The 17,910-nt window shown below is 44.0% G+C and overlaps 1 protein-coding gene across 1 annotated transcript in view; it reads left to right on the top strand.

The window, feature by feature from the left end:
- The window catches only part of RYR2 (ryanodine receptor 2), a 725,812-nt gene that overhangs the window by 201,802 nt on the left and 506,100 nt on the right, over positions 1 to 17,910 (top strand). The window contains exon 10 of the mRNA XM_061624580.1: positions 6,960 to 7,034. Within this exon, the coding sequence (XP_061480564.1) occupies positions 6,960 to 7,034 (75 nt within the window). The remainder of the gene's footprint in view (positions 1 to 6,959; positions 7,035 to 17,910) is intronic.

Consider the following 17,910-nt stretch of genomic DNA (forward strand, 5'->3'; position numbering starts at 1 on the left):
TGCTGGCATGTAAAATGGTGGCTGTGCCAAGAAGGCCTGCTGCCTAAGGCCTAGTCAGGCCTCGTAGGGCCCTCAGCCACGTGGGAGGCAGGGCCGTGGTGCAGTACCCCAGCCTGCAACCACTGGTGGGAGGGTCACTGCACTTGCCAAAATCCCTGCTGTAAACTGATCCCGGTGAGGGCGGGATGCCCATCCGCCACTCGGCCCCCTCCCTCCCTCCTGCCTAAAAACAGCTCATTGGCAGACAGCCATCCGCTGTACAGCTGAACACGGGGGATGGGGACAGATCAAGGTGGGGGTGGGACATAAGGAGGGACGTCACGCCGCCCCTCTCCCAGAAGATCGGGCTGATAAACAGCTGATTGGCGGCCACCGAACAGCTGATCGCCCGAGGGAAAGGAGAGCAATCGCAGATAGTGAATAAGTGAATTAATGGAAAATTTGGTACCAAATCCCAATTGACTTGAATTCTAGCACATCCCTACCACCAAAGCCAGTAGAATGCCAGTGTGGTTAACAAGTAGACGCAAGGAAGCTATTAGAGATAAGGAGGCTTCCTTTGGAAAATGGAAGTCTTGTCCAAATGAAGAGAAAATAAACACAAGCTTTGGCAAATGAAAAGCAAGCGGCCAATAATGGGTAAAAAAGAAATAATTTGAGGAGCACATTGCTAAAAACATTAAGTACAACAATTTATTTTTAAAAACATGTTAGAAGTAGGAAACCAGCCATGCAGGTGGCTGGACCTTTGGACAACAAGGATGTCAAAGATGTACTTACAGAGAAAAAGGAGATTGCCGATAAGCTGAATGAGTTCTTTGCATCTGTCTTCACTGTGGACGATGTGTGGCAGATCCCTGTGCCTGAGCAATTTTACTAGGATGGGAATCTGAAGAACTGAAGCAACTAGTGATGTTAAGTGTACCCCACAAAAAAGAAATAAAGAAAGGACAAATCATCAGGTTCAAATGGCATCCACATGGAAGTTCTTGAATCAGTCATAGAATCATAGACTTGGAAGGGGCCTATAAGGCCATCAAGTGCAACCCCCTGCTCAGTGCAATAATCCAAATTAAAGCATACTGACAGGTGGCTGCCCAGCTGCCTCTTGAATGCCTCCAGTGTTGGAGAGCCCACCACCTCCTTAGGTAATTGGTTCTATTGTTGTACAGCTCTAACAGGATTTTTTTTCTGATGTTCAGTTGAAATTTGGCTTTCTATAACTTGAGCTTATTATTCTATGTCCTGCACTCTGGGATGATTGAGAAGAGATCCTGGCTCTCCTCTATGCTATCATTTCTCCCTTCAGTCTTCACTTCTCAAGGCTAAACATGCCCAGTTCTTTCATTCTCTCCTCATAGGGCTTTGCTTGCAGTCCCCTGATCATCCTTGTTGCCACTCTGACAGGACAGTCTCACAAATAGTATGTGGTCAGAAAAACCAATCATGAAAACACTAATACGGAGATCTGGATAGCTCAGTCCTCAATTTGGTCGTTGTGATGCAGGGTCCAAGAAGTCATATCACATTGCGAACTAAAAATAGTATGTGAGCAAAACAGGGTATTTTAAAAGTTGTACATAAAAATGGTGAAATTCTCAGTTAATAACAGGGCCAGTGCAAGACATTGTACCACCTGAGATATGAGCTGCCCCAACTTTTCCTTTTTTGTCTGTTACTTTCCATTCTTCCTCCTCCACAGTGATGCAGTCCACACCTACTCCACTCTCCCACACCATCTTTGCTTGCTTGCGTGCATCTCCTCCTCCTCCCCCTCCTCCTTCAAGAGGGTCCTTCCTCAGAGCAACACATTCTGGATGATGTCTTGTGCCACTGCTGCTTTAAAATATGTTACAATTGTAATTTGAACAGAGCTTCTAGATACCGCAGCAGTGTTGATGGTGCAGACATTCTGTCAACCACCTCAAAATAAGTGGCACAGGTGGCCTTGATGGCTAGGAGTGCCATTTACTAGCTTGAGTTGGTAAAACAACTACAGCCATTTCTGGACCGAAATAGATTGGCCACTGTGATCTTGGCACTGGTAACCAGGCCAAATTCAAGGTATTGCTTTACTACTGGTATATAGAACCCTTAACAATTTGGGACCAGTTTATTTACACCTTACCTCATATGTGGCCAATTTACCACTTCAATTCCACACTTGTAAGAAATCATTATTTTAGTGTGGCAGCACCTATGCTTTGGAACTTCCTGCCTATTGACATCAGGCAGGTGCCTTCACTGTGGTCTCTTTTGGTGCCTGATTAAAACATTTCTGTTTAGGCAAACCTATCCAGACACATAAATGCTAATGTATTTTAATCTTTGTTTAGTGTGCTGCTGTTTTTAATAGTTTTTAAAATTGTTTTTATTACATGTTTTTGACTGTTTTAATTAATTTAATGTTTCTTGTAAACCGCTTAGAGGTTTTTCACAATCAAGTGGTTTGTAAATTTTGTTAAATAAATAATTAACAAACCTCAAGATTGGATTGCTGCAATATGTTTTATGTGGGACTTCCCATGGGCTTAACGTGGAAGCTGCAGCTAGTGCAGAATGCCTCAGTTAGGTTGTTGACAGGGGGACCTATATAACATCTCTGCTGAAGGAGCTGCCCTGGCTGCCAATATACTACTGGGCACAGTTCAAGGATTTCCTTTTAGTGTGGAACCAGAATATCTAAGGCACTACCTTGCTCAATATATTCCTACCCAACAACTGTGCTCCTTAGATGGGGCACTGCTGAGAGTATCATATGCCCCAGAGGTGAGCTTAGTTCCAGCTCTCTGGAATCAAAAATCAACTAAAATCGGACAGGCGCCCAGTGTGGTGATATTTAAGTATCTACAGAAGATATTTTTGTTTAGGAAGACTTTCCTGAGTCATTTATGAAATATAAATTTTATATCAGATGGATCTGTTTTGTTATTTTGGAGGTTGTATGGTTTTATTGTTTTTAGAGTTTGTTGAATTGATTTTATTGTTTTTAGAGCTTGTGAATGTGTTTTATTATGGTTTTATCTTGTGCACTGCTTCAGTGGCTTTATGCTGTAGGTCTATACATTTTAATTATGATGATGATGATGCCACCTCACTCTGAGAATGTACCCCTACCCTTTCTCAGGGCGATGCAAGGAGAAGGCAGTGGTGGAGAGACTTTCTTTGTTAGGTAGGTGAATGGCCAGTGCCAGCAGGCAAGCAGTAACGAGACAAGTAAATGTGGGGTCCAGGAGCACCAATTTGCTACTGCCCTGTGCCCACTTCCTAAGACAATTGTCTCATTCTGCCAAATGATTGAGCTGGCCCTTGCTAACAATTCTGTACCATTCAGTTCATAGTAGTGGATAACTATGTGTTACAGCTCCTAATGTGAAAGACACAGTTTTGTTAATTAAAATATTTATACCCTGCACTTTTTGTCCCAGACATGGAATCTCCAAGGTGGTTTGCAATCATAAGGCAAAAGTTTTCTCTTGGAGCATATTTCAACAAAAACAAGCAAAGAGTTAACCAACTAACTATTAATTATGCCAAGACTAAACTCTTGCCTTTTTCTAAGAAACAAACCAGATTTAACTGGAAAATATATGGGCATGTGATTGAAAAGGCTGATTCAGTGATTCCTGGGTATCCATTTTTATAGATCCAGTAAAGATTGCAATTGCAAGAGTCGAATTTTGCTCAAAACCAATTTTACGATTCTTTTTCGCTAAGGGTGGTAGGTTTGTTCCTGCCTCAGTGGAGATTTTAAAGGCTAATTTCACAACTCTTCTGTGGAGTTGTAGTGTGAATCACAGACCTGCATCTATCTATTGAAAGGGTCCAGTCTTCATTTTTTGCAAATGGTGCCCTAAAATGTGTAGCTGGCTTGGTTTGCAATCTGGAGGTGGGCCTATGCACACACTAACAAACCTGGCTTGGAGCCATGCTATATGTTATTGGATCCAATTGCTATACAAGGAAGCTGCAGATTCATACGTTCATCTGACATTGAAGGATTCATACATCTCTCTATGGAAAAAAGCTCTGTAACAAAAGATCTTACTTTGGCCTTTCTACTGAAGAACTGTGTAGTTCTGTGTAGCTTGCATGCTAAATTTTTAGTCAAGCAGAGAATTCTGGATATTGATGGAGTATGATTGGCCTGTCAAACTGCTCCTCCCCTAGAGCCCTAGGACTAAATGTTTCTCCAGCAAAGAATGTGACCTTTCTTTCAGCAAGCTATCTGTGCCAAAGTATAGGAGAGCATTTTTTCTACTAGGGTTAATGCCATGCCCTCTGTGATGATGGAAGGATGCTTCCAAGGCACATTTAATGATCAGATACTGTGTCCATGTGGTTCTGGTGCTCTGGAGTCTATAGTACACATGCTTTTGTACTGTAATCTTTATAAGGGTGCAAAGGACAGGCTGCTGCATCCCATTTTGGAACGGTTTCCTGGTTGAACTGATGAAGTTCTTTTGAAAGTATGTTTAAACTGTATTAGTCCCTATGCCCTTGCCTGAACTGCTAGTTGCGTGCCCAGGCTCTGGACTGCCCATAGGCCCTGCTCTGTATCCTCACCAGCTTGGGCCTGGCCTGAAACAGGAGAGTATCCCTTAATAACACAAGGTTTTGTGTAAGAAAAAAACTGAGGCAAGTTGTACAGTGACAGAATCCAAGGGCGGTTCTCTTTTAAGGGGCTAAGCAACTTGTCCGTTCATTTTGTGTTTCTGCCTATGGAACACTGTAGTATAGTGAGACCAGCAATTGTGAAGATACAGGGAAGTGGGATGGGATCTGATGTTTTGCCATATCCAGTAATTTAAACAGCTTGATTTACAATTCAAGCATACCATTGACACTATGTTGTTACTCTCTGCAAATTGCCTAAATAAAAATTGTAAGTTGCAAAAAAGTAACATATGTCGCTTGAGGTCAGTAGCATTTGTGACCACTGTAGCTATTTCATTCAAGACTGCAATCATGAACCCAGTTGCCTGCTCACCCATTCAATGAGCAGTTCAATGGGACGGGCATACATATGTACAAGTAACCATCTAGTCTTGGATGCCTTTTATTCAAGTCATTTTCTTCTGTACTGATAAATAAAAACGTGTTCAGTAATCTGCATTGGAGTCTGTGCAGTTCTCTGACAAGCTTTTCCCTCATGGTTATTAATTAGTGTTAGAGGAATATATATTAGCTAATAATTCTCTAGGGATATGTCATGCACACATATCTATTTTTAACTCATGTAACTAATTTGTTATTTCAATTAAATGGAATAGATTTGTTGGTCTGGCCTCCTTGTTGAGGCTTAGCCATTGGCAGGCCATGGTATTTTCCCAGCGTACATCATGCAAATATTTTTTTCTCCAGAACAAAATAAATCAATAGAAACTTGATTAGATCTGTTTGGTTCCCACACACCTGTCCCAGTAGTATCACAATATGTTCAGTGCAAAGGCAAGGAATAATCACATGAAGCTTTAAGATCGATGGAAATGTTCAGTTGTTTCTAGGACTGTAGTGAATTCTGAATTCTGAACAATATTAGTGAGCAAATTAGCAAGTTCCATAACCTAGTACAGGGGTGGTTAACCCATAGCCCCCAAGTGGTTTTTGTGCCTCCAATATCCCAATTTGTTATTTTTAATTTTTGACAGTTCCTATAAGCCCCCTGCTGTGATGCCACGATGACAAAATTTGTCTATTCCCCCATTTGTCTACTCTGAAAGAAATTGTGTGTATATATATCTGACTACTCTTGTAGGCCCCCTGCTATGATCCCAAAAGTATTTTGTGACACCCTGCAGACCCACAAAATATGTCCTTTACTTTATATAAAAAAAAGCCACTCCCATTTTTACAACCTGGAGAGTTGACTATGGATCAACATGGCTCTTGGCACAAAAAAGATTAGCCACCCTCCTTGGCAAGTGTTCGCATTAAGAGAAATGAATTAACAGTATAAGGAAGAAGTGGTTATACAAACATGAATATACCCTATTGGAGCTGACTTTGTCTCTGAAATATGTAGGCCTCTAAAGGCCTCTGGGTTTATTACTATTCTAACAACAAAATAAATAGTAATTGAAGTTTATTTTTAGGTGGCCTCCTGCAAAATCATGGCAACATAGGTTTAGCTGATACTGGTTGTTGCCTACAATAGTCTTTGGAAAACTTCCTTAATATAGTACAGCCTACGGAGATATACACAATCAGCTGGTTGATTGTGCCCCACAGCAGGATTTCCTTTGAGGGTCCAATAGAATGCATGTACAGAAATCCCTTCTTCACTTCTCCCCCCCCCCACATTTGTGTTACATTTGGCAGACTGGTTTTGGACTCCTCTTGGTTCATTTATCTCTCAATTGCACACTGTTTCACAGTTTCCCCTTTCCCTTAGTGGTAGGATCTTGCAAAGGCAGCCATTATAGTGTCTCTTTCCTTGGAAGGAAAGGGGAATAAAACATGTCTAATATATAGCAATATATTATACAATAATTATCTTTGTGTACTTCTTTGTTATGAAGGGGAATATCTAATAAAGGAATGAAATAATTGAAACATTAATTTGAATAAACAAATGTCTCTGAGATATATAATGGACACTAATATTGTTTTATCATGCCAGTCATACTGCCTAACTAGTAATGGTAGTTTGCTAGACCATTAAATTATGTAATATATCTTGGTGTTCAAATTTTTCAATAGGATATCAACTGGAAAGAAGCAACATGTGGCTAGCAATGGACAGCAGTTGAAAGTAATCTGAAAGCCATTGCTTTGCATGGTGCGCACACACAATACTTTGTTTATCCAATTGTCTCTGGTCAAAGCAAGATGGGTGTTGTGCTCAACAGGATAAGCAATTTCTCTTTGAAAGAATTAAATCAGGTCTCTAAAAAAGACTATCAACTATTTATTACCTAAAGGTCTGGGGAACTCAGAAAATTCCTCTTGTGTTGCAGAACAGTCCATTATGAAGGTGGTGCTGTGTCGATTCATGCTCGTTCTCTTTGGCGATTGGAAACTTTGAGGGTTGCGTAAGTAAAGAACCTCTGAAGTAATGTGATTCCATTATGATGACAAATGTTCCTGCTTCTTGAAATGCAAGCTTCTTTTTGACAAAAATATTGTGGCTATGCTGAAAGGTTGTGATGGTAGTTTGGAGATGTGCTTATTTAACCAAGATCATAATCTACAATTATGCACTGTGAAAGTTTCCCTTGGAAATGATTACTGCTATGCATTTGTAATGCAATTACTGGTGTCAAATAAGTGGCAGTTTCAGGTTTTTCAAAATACTACATTGAAACAAGTGGAAATTAAAGTGTACTGGTTAATCAGTACATGACAACAACTGTGGGCAAAAGTTGCCCTGCTGCTCTCTATGCTTATTTATTATTATTATTTATTAGATTTATATACCGCCCGACTAGCGATAGCTCTCTGGGCGGTGAACATAAAATAGCATAAAAATACAATAAATAACAGAATAATACTAGTAATACAATCAAAAATCAAGTACAATAACATTTTTAAAATAAATCAGTTTAGCTTAAAATGCTTTGGAGAATAGGAAGGTTTTGACCTGGCGCCAAAAAGAGAGCAAAGTCGGCGCCAGGCGTACTTCCTCGGGGAGACTGTTCCATAGTTCGGGGGCCACCACTGAGAAGGCCCTAGATCTTGTCACCACCCTCCGGGCCTCCCTATGAGTTGGAACCCGGAGGAGGGCCTTCATAGCAGAACGTAGTGTACGGGGTGGTTCATATTGGAAGAGGCGTTCCGCCAGGTATCGTGGTCCCGCACCGTATAAGGCTTTATAGGTCAATACCAACACTTTGAATCTGGCCCGGAAACATATTGGCAACCAGTGCAAGCTGGCCAGAACAGGTGTTATATGCTCGGACCGCTTGGTCCTTGTCAGCAATCTGGCCGCCGCATTTTGCACTAGCTGTACCTTCTAATGGTAGTTTTTAGAGGGTAATTGTGAAGGACCACCAGGGACTGCCCCTCTGCCCCCTTGGCTTCGACCCTATGTGGATTGGGAATCAGATCCCTGGTCAACTGAACTGGCTGAAGAAGAAGGGCTGGGAGACAGCCAAAGAAGGAACAGCTGGGGGGAAACTCAGCTGTTGGTAGGGAGCTTCAGAGCCCTATATAAGAGAAAGCCTGAATGAAGCTGGGGGAGGCCTTCAGCCTGAGAGGGAGAAGGGGCTGTCAGAGACCTTGAGGGGTTGGAAGGCTACAGGATGAGGGGTGAGGCCTCAGCCTCTCCCCCCCCTTGGGACCGTCGCTAGGGAAGTGGGGAGTGATGTAACTGCCTGTCCCCAATAAAGCATAAACAGCAAGGTTGCTCAGGGAGTTGTGATTTTTTCCCATGGTAGGAGGGAGACCCCGGCCATTGACACTGGGCCGTTTGACTTTTCCCTACCCATGGATGCCCAACAGTAATAGAAGAATATTTTTTCTCCTTTGGATGTTTGGGAATTAAAACTGACCATGAGAATTCTAGTGCAGTGAATGAGAAAGAGGTTCCTTTAGGTTTCTCTAGTGTGTCTTTCAGAAGTGCTTTGCCTTCTTACATAGGATAGCACAGGAGCTATTAGTTAGGATGAGGTCTGATGAATGACAACCTATTGCTGTTCACACTGTCACATATCCTCAACTTGACAGCACCTCAGACTATGGCTGCAGCCACTGGAAGACGTTTGACGGAGGAACACTTGTCTGAGTTTCAATTTTATAGTGATATTAGATCATCTCCCTTCATAGATAATGTGACAGAACTATAAGAAATATTTTAAAACTTGTACAACATCCAGCTGTTCAGTCCTGATGCTGGTTATGAAAACAGCATTGATGTGTTAATCTTTCTCACACATACACCCCTTTTAAGCAAGCAAGCAAACAAGCACGGACACACACGCCTCTTAAGCAAACTCCCATACTCCTTTTAAGCAAGCAAACCTATAAATATTAATCAGCTAGGAGGATTTTTACTATCAGTGCATGTTGTAGGCCAAATTGATGTCTTATGTGTAGAATGCACATTTATGAGCCTCATTGACTTAAACAGAACTCAAACTGTTCTGCAGCCCCCTGTTGGTAGCACAAAGGAATGTGCTGAACCAAGGAGAAACCTTGTCATTTGCCTTTTTCAGTCTGAAGATATCATAGGACTAGAAAGTACTGATGAAAGCATGCTTCTGTGAACTCAAGTTTTCTATGCCCTGGGTTATTATGACACAGTGCTATATGTGTGTGTGTTAAATTCTGTTCTTACAAGGATTTGGAAGATTCCCTGAATTTGCAATTAGTGGTATCAACTCACCTGGCTGCCATAAAGCTTCTGCATTCCCTATTAGATGACATGATTACGACTGCACATCTGTTTCTCCAGCTACTGCTAATGAAGCCTCTGATACTGGGCTGGGCTCACTCTGAATCTCCAGCCATCTTTGTAAGCCACAAAATCTCATTTTGATACAGCAGGACTTTAAGAATGAGAAGTGGAAGGGAGAACTCTCCCCACTTCCCCAGCATCCATAGGGATATGTAGGAGGGGTATACTTTTGGTGGGTTATACTTCCAGAAGGGATAGATTGTTGGAAATGAGTGAAGGTAACGGAAGATAGATATTCATGCTAGTCCCTAGTTGCAGAGGGAACCCCCTGGATGGTTTGCAGAGAAGGGCTGCCTCTTAACTGTGAGGGGAGGGAGGTGATGGATGAACTGAAGCTCATTCTACTTGCTGGCTGAGCCCTGGGAATCCCATTCTTATCTTGGGGCACTCTCATTACAATAAAAAAGGTTGCAGATAGTGATCCTTCAAGTTGGATAATTATTTCTTTATTTCTAAAGAGAAATGGTATCATCTGCCCTAGAATCTCAACTCTTTGATCTGGTGATGTCAGGCTACAGATGTTCAGTCTAGGAAGCGGGGCGGCTTTCTTAGGGTGGTGTCTATATGTTCACCATGTTTTCATGTTTGTGAGCAGTGGACAGGAAGCACAAACAAGAGCTGCTATGTCTAGCAAAGGTAGAAGACCATATCTCAGTGGTCATCTGCTTTGCATGCAAAAGGTTCCAAGTTCAATCCCCAGCATCTCCAGGTAGGGCTGGGTGAGACCCTAGACTGAAATCTTGGAGAGCCACTGCCAGTCATTGTAGATAATACTGAGCTAGATGAACCAGTGGCCTTACTCAGTATAAGGCAGCTTCCTATGCTTAAGATGGGGAAATGACCCATCTAGTCCAGCATCCTGTTCTCACAGTGGCCAACCAGATGCCTGTGGGAAGCCTCCAAGCAAGACCTGAGCACAAGAGCCATCTATGTTTACTCAGAACTGATTTCTATTAATATGGTTGCAGTCTTAACTGTCAAATTAGGATAAAACTGATTGCCTGTAGAAAAGTAGTATTTATCAGCTCAACAGGTTAATAATATATATTTTTCATAAAAGATAATATCAGGTGGGTAACTAGCTCCACCTAGCGGCTGAAGGCAAAAGAGCAGTGCTGAACTTTTATTGCAGGTACTTCCTGGTCTGTGCCTGTTCTTGCCTCAGTTCCCTTTTGCCTTCACCAAGCACGGTTGAATCCTCTCTGCTTCGTTGGTTCAGGCCTGTATTGTGTATTCCTATTGTGTGTTTTCTCTTCCTTTTCTTCTATTATTAGTGTTTGTTGTTGCTAACCTTTAAGTTTTCCCAGTTTAAAAACAAACAAACAAAAAGGTTTCGTGTTTGGTTTGCTCCCTGAGATTTTCTCTGTGGTATGGAGCTGCCAGTGAGGGCTTCCCCCTCTCTACCTCAAAGCCAGCAGTTTGTGGCCTCCTCTAGTCCCCCCGCCAACCTGCAGCCCACTCCATACTTTAGAAGCCCTCTGCAACTGCCGGCTCAATGATCTCTGCGCCCTCCCCCGCAGGTGGCCTTTCACCCAGACTGAGCCGTGGCTCCATCGGCCTTCCTCCTGCAGCTGGCCACTTCCCGCGCTCCCATCTAGGCAAGATGTGATAGGCAGTAGCCACTAATACAGCGGCCTGTTCCCTCTCCTTCCAAGTCAGCAACCCAGCAACATGATGGGCAGCCATCAGACATGGGACTGCATTTTACCTTGCCCGCTGGGCCAGCCCTCGCTTCCACCTTAAAGGGCCATGGCAATGTCATCAGGTGAAGGGGCGGCATCTGCCCCCCCAGCATCTTTACCTGTTATACCTCTGACTCCCTTTGGCCCTGTAACACCTGCAGTGCGTTGCTCCCATGGAGAAAGCAACCTGCAAAATGGATAACTCCACCAAGAAACTGAAACTGCTCCCCCCTCCAGCTTCAGATGCAGCATAGGCGCCTGTACTTAGGCAGGCCTCAGGGCCATCTCATGTTTGGTGGCACAGTCAGGGGCAGTGATGGCCACCCCTCTGCTGTCAGGCATGAGGTGGCTGAGGCACAGATTATGGCAGGCAGGGTGGCTCTGGAAGGTACGGTGCCTAGTATCAGCAAAATGGCCGGGAGGAGGCAAGGCCTTGATCAGCAGGCAGGAGCCACTGGGAATACCTCCCACTCTGCTACCTGCAGAACACAGAGGGATCAAGAATGTCTGTCTGAAGAAGAAGGCAATCAGCCTCACTCTCCTTTGGACTCCATTTTTTCTACCAGCTCCTCTCCTGAAGTATTTACTGGGTTCATGGAGGAACCAGTACTTTTTCAACAGTTCCAGGAGGCGGGGGGGGAAGGCTGCAACCATCTGGCCCTCAAGCTCAGCCTATTCAGCTGCAACTCTCAGCTCATTCACTACAACAGCTGAAGGAACAGCTCAGGGATTCTCTCTTAATGGATCTAGCAAGGGATCTACCTACATCATCTCTCTCTGCACAAGCACTACCACAGGTCGGATCAGCGTCTGCACCCCCTCAGGTACCATCTAGGGTGTAGACGATGCAGGGCCACACTACAGGCCGCACATCTATGAATACGCGTCCACCACTGAACCATGCATCTCCAGATCCATATTCTACGGTTCAAGGCAGGCACTTTCAACCTCCGGAGGATGCACATGTCGACCCAAACAATGATTTAATGATCCTGGACAAAGAAGAATGTAGTGGGGATTATGAATCTGAAGAGGTTTCAACCACTAGGATTTTTCAGGAACCACACTTCCTCCCACTCCTGTGCAAGGTGATGGAAGCCCTTACCTTCACCTCTATGGAGGATTCTCCTGTCCCTTCGACATCAAGGGTTTCAGCGGTGTGTCCAGATCCGAAACCCCAGTCTAGATTTCTGAAACTCCCTTCTTCTTCCCAAAGTGTTCAAGTCGGAGTTTGAGATTCCATTGTAATTCAAGAAATCAGTCTCAATTGCCAAAAAATATTATACGCTGGAGCAACACATCATGAACCAACTGAAAGTCTTGCTGATAGTTGCTCTCAATGTAAATTTGCTGAATCCATCTTTGAATCCTAAAGACTCAGATGCTCACCTTAAAGATGCCACAGAGCGCAAAATGGATCAGGGCTCAGGAGGATCCACGAGGCTAGTGCACTCTTAATCAGGGCAGCAGCAGCATCCTCTGTGTTTGCTCGAGCCTCCCTTCTTTGGTTGGAGGACCTGCTAGATGGCCCACATCAGGACGCGGACCGAGTCCGCATGTCTCTGCTGAAAGTCTCCCAGCAATAATCATGGCAGATGCGCCCATGGATGCCATGCAGTTTGCAGCAAGATCTTTGGCGGCAGGTGTCTTCACACGAAGAACCCTATGGCTACACCATTGGGAGGCTGACATCACAGCCCGCTCAAATCTTACCTCAGAGCCATACCTGGGAGGCAAGTTGTTTGGGGATGATGCCTTAGCAAATGTCTTGGAATCTAAGGAAAAGAAAAAGGCTATGCCTTTCTCCAGGAAAAGGGACGACAAAAGGTCCTTTCGATGTTCATTCCACCCTTACCTATTGTCACAGTTCTTTCGGGGCTCTAGGACATATGGAAGAGCGAAAGGCACCCACTCCAGCCGTCCCTTCTGGAACAGACAACGCAACCAGCCTAAAACACAACAACACTTTCCCAATCGCTCTGGATTTGGGTCCCAGTCGTTGGGAAACAAGAATCAGTTCTGACACTAACTTCCTGCCTGTGGGGGCCCGTCTCCAACGCTTTGCACACCAGTGGAAGGAGACCTCATCAGATCAATGGGTGCTACACACCCTTCGGTATGGCCTAAAGTTGGGGTTCACTTCCATCTCTCTGGCAAGATTCATGCCTTCTCCCCTATCAGCATCTCTGGGCAAGAGGGAAAGAGTCTTGCAGGTGGTTTCCCATCTGATTCAGATCGTGGCTATAAAAGCTGTCCCAGCAGGGGAGAGATTTTTGGGAAACTACTCACTATTCTTCACCATTGCGAAAAAAGATGGATCATTCAAGGCAGTACTCAATCTAAAGAACCAGAACGAATACATAAAGTACTGCAGGTTTCACACAGACACCTTGCTGTCTATCAAGGAAGCCCTCAGAAAGGGAGACTTTTTCTCTTCAATTGATCTCAAGGAAGCCTACCTCCACATTCCTATCTTTCCGTGACACAGATGCTGCCTCACGTTCGCGGTTGAACAAGCCCATTTTCAATACAGGGCTATGCCATTTGGCCTGTCATTTGCCCCCAGGGTGTTCACAAAAATCGTGGTAGCCCTGGTGGCACATCTCAGGAGTCAGGGAGTTCATGTCTTCCCCTACTTGGATGACTTCCTAATTTGTTTCCCATCATTGCACAAGGCCTGGGAGGACCTCCATGTCACCTTGGCCTGACTGGAGGATCACGGCTTCCTGATCAACAAGATCAAGAGTTAGCTGCTTCTGTCTTGATGCATAATACATCTGGGGGCCACCATAGACTTGCAGAAGGGAATCTTAAAGTTGTCCCAAGAAAGAATAAACAAGATACACAAGGTAGTGTCAAAGGTCCTGTCTTCCGATTCAGCAGATATTATGCAATTGGCGGCACTTCTAGGGTTGATGGTTTCCACCTTCCAAACTATGCCTTGGGCACGTCCTCACTCTCGTGCACTCCAGTGGGTGCTTCTACCCTTCCAAAGCGATATAGCATCCAGACGCCACCGCAGAGTGGCACTGTCACTGATGGTTTATCAGTCGCTGCTATGGTGAGCTCATGAACACAACCTGTTGAGAGGAGTACTATTCCAGGATCCCCCTCGAACCTTGATCACATCGGATGCCAGCCTAACAGGCTGGGGAGATATCTGCAACGGCCAGATGGTTCAGGACAGATGGATGCCACAGGAATCCAGGCTGCTGATCAATCTCCTGGAACTTTGAGCAATCCGTCTGGCTCTCAGACACCGCGGAGTTCAGACAGTTGGGGGTGGTGCTTGTCAGAACAGACAATGTGTCAGCCAAATCTTATTTAAACTGTCAAGGGGGCACATGCTCCTGCCATCTCCAGAAGGAAGCTTCTCTCCTCTTCCAGTGGGCAGAGAAGAATGTGGACTCGATTTCAGCAGAATACCTCAAGGAAGAGGACAACATTCAGGCAGACTGGCTTAGTCGGGAGAAACTGAATTGGGGAGAATGCAAGCTTCACCCGAGGGCCTTTCAACAGATAGTGACACACTTCTGCAGAGTGCAGGTGGATCTGTTTGCCACCAGTTGCAACTGACAGGTAATGTGATTCTTCTCCAGGTATGCAGCATCAGAGGTGGAAGGGATAGATGCCTTGACATCCTGGTGGCCTCCAGGCTGATTGTATGCCTTTCCACCACTGCTGATCATTTCCCGGGTCATCCAAAAGAACCAGGCCGAAAGGGCGATAGTTCTACTAGTAGCCCCCTGACGGCTGAGGAGACCTTGGCTCCCAGATCTCCTCAAGGTGTTGGTGGAACCTCCGTGGCAAATTCCCTTAAGGGAAGACTTGGTCTCTCAAGGACAGCTTCTTCATCCAGACTTGGGGTGGTTGGTGCTTCATTGGTGTAGTTTGAGAGGAAGCAACTGTTAAAGACAGGCATCCCTCCCCAAGTACTGGAAACCATGATGGCATCTAGATGCCCATCCACCATCAGAATATATGAGGGCACATGGAAGATCTTCTCAGCATGGTCACAGAGAAAAGGAATTCCCACAAGGAAAGTGGGTATCAACAAGATACTATCTTTCTTACAAGATGGCTTATCATTGGGCCTCAGACCAAACACCCTGAGGCACCAGGCTTCGGCATTATTGTCGATTCTCTCCAGATCTCTGGACAACCCACTCGGATCTCATCCTTTTATCAAACGTTTTATCAGGGGAGCAACTATATCAGCGCCACCTACAGTTCGTCGCTACCCAACCTGGGACCGGCACAAAGTGTTAACAGCCCCTCAGAAACCTCCTTTTGAACCTTTAACTCAAGTTTCTCTCCATCTGATATCCTTTAAGGTCTTGTTTCTTGTGGCCATCACTTCGGCCTGTAGAGTGTCTGAGTTGAATGCCCTATCTGTGCACAAGAGTTTTTGTGTGTTCCATAAGGATAGAGTAGTCCTGTGCACGGTTCCCTCCTTTCGTCCCAAAGTTCTGTCTACCTTTCACTGCCAACAAGAACTGGTACTGCCATCCTTCTCTTCTAATCCTGTTCACCCCACAGAGAAGGCTTGGCATTCACTTGACACGAGGAGAGCCCTTAAGGTGTATATTTCTAAGACAAAGGCAATTCGAAAAACAGATTGTTTGTATCCTTTCAGCCAGCATCTCTTGGGAATAAGGTTTCCACTTCTACACTAGCTAGGTGGATCAAAGCATGTATTTCCTTGGCATATACCTCGCTAAGACTGGCCCGTCCAGCTGGAATAGCTGCTTACTCCACAAGGGTGATGGCCACGTCAGTGGCGTTTTCTTCCAATGCCCCTCTGATAGAGATTTGTAGGGCAGCCACGTGGGCCACTCCTAATACTTTCATTAAACATTACAAGATAGATTACAAGATATGTCTTTTAATATCTTTAACCCCTTTTTTAAAAGATGTTTTAAAAGGTTTTTTTTAATGTTTTTAACGTTGTTTTGTTTTAATGTATTTTAAGGTCTTTTTATGATGTTTTAAAGTGTTTTTTGTGTTTCTGTTTGCCGCCCTGGGCTCCTGCTGGAAGGAAGGACGGGGTAAAAATAAAATAATAAGATAAATAAATAGATTCCTATACATCAGCTGAGGCAGCTTTTGGGAGGAGAGTGCTATAGCACGTTCTCTCAGACCACTAGTATTTTCAGCCCAGCAATATTCCCACCCTACATGGGTTCACTTTGATATGTTCCACCTGATATCATCTTTTACATGCACAGGAGAAAAGACATTTGGTCTTACCATGAAATCGGTCTTCTCTGTGCATGTCAAAAGATATCAGGGCCACTCCCTTGGGAGTTATGGGCTGCCACTATGATTGCGAATAGGCGTTTGGCAGAGAGTGAATGAGTACAGTAGGGCTCTGTTTTTCGGTGGCCAACTTTTCAGTGTTCCACTAATATGGCGGCTAAAATTAGAGTAAGGCCCCATGCATACAGCGTTTGTTCTGCTTTTATGGTATTTTTCGGGTGTCAGGCGCCATTTTATTGAAGGAGTTCTGCTTTTTAGTGGGTTTCACTTTTAGGCGGGGATCTGGAATGTACCCTCCATATGAGTGGGGCCCTACTGCACTGTTGTCTTGTACTATTTGTGTGATTTCTTTCCTTTCTTACTCATTTATTGGCTTGTCATTGAGAACTGAGGCAAGAACAGGCACAGACCAGGAAGTACCTGTAATAAAAGTTCAACAGTGCTCTTTTGCCTTCAACTGCTAGGTGGAGCTAGCCACCCACCTGATACCATCTTTTGACATGGTCTCATGGCAAGACCAAATATCTCTTCTATGCTATTGTGTGGGTACTGTGGGGAGAAGGGTATTTGGTCCCTGCAAAGTGTGGTAGTAGAATAGGCATTGAGGGTCCATGTCAGTATTATCAATCTCTCTAGCAGTAGATGGAGAAACACTGTGATGTCATACTCATATCAACCACTCAGGAGTCACTTTCAATCTTTCCAGTTTCCAGCCAATTTTATAATACATTATTGTGAAAACTAGAATAATTATAATGGAGATTCTTTTTCCTCTTGCTATTGAATAACTAATTGATGACTGATACTGATGTCTGACACTTGGAAATAATTCATATTATTTTGAAATAGAGCAAGCAATATCTTCGATACAGCAAATCTAGCTGCCTGCACGTAAATGAAACAGAGTCCACCAAAATAACTCCTGTGCAAGCTTTACATCTTCTTTTAATTTCAGTTAGTTCTGGTGGACTGTGATCCACTTGCCCTGATACAGAGCTCTCTGAGTGTTCTGATGTCCACATAGAGCTCTTCTGAATGTGGATAAGAAATTTTTAACAATAGGACAAATATATATTCTCAGAATAATGCACATCTTGATCTGTTGAAATGAGCAAGAGCCTTTGCTGGTAGGCAGCTTTTTGTGTACGTTGAAGTTTCTTTGCCTAAGAAATTGTTGAACTGGTATGCCAGTGTGGCATTCATTCTGAAAGTAAAACTTCAATTTTAACTCACTAATTGTAAATATGGTTGTTTGATCAAATTGAGTTAAAAGTAGTTTTTAATCATTTTTCATATTTTCCCTATGAGTCCGGCCATCACAACGGTTTTAGCTCCACCTATCGTGCGAAGGCAAGAATGTCTTTGAAGTCAAGACTAGGGGCGTCAGGCCCCTCCCACTCTCCAGTTCATTCTTGCCTTTCGTACGAACAAGATTGAGATCTATATAGCGTAGCGTTTAGCTAAGTTCTTTTGGTGTTTTGTTTGTGTGTTTGTTTGACAGGGCGGAGGTATTGTCTCCTGTGTGTCTCCAAGTGTCCTCCTTCCCTCTGTCTTGTGTTTAACTGCTTTTAA

The sequence above is a fragment of the Rhineura floridana genome, chromosome 4 (assembly GCF_030035675.1).
Source record: "Rhineura floridana isolate rRhiFlo1 chromosome 4, rRhiFlo1.hap2, whole genome shotgun sequence".
Lineage (NCBI taxonomy): Eukaryota > Metazoa > Chordata > Lepidosauria > Squamata > Rhineuridae > Rhineura > Rhineura floridana.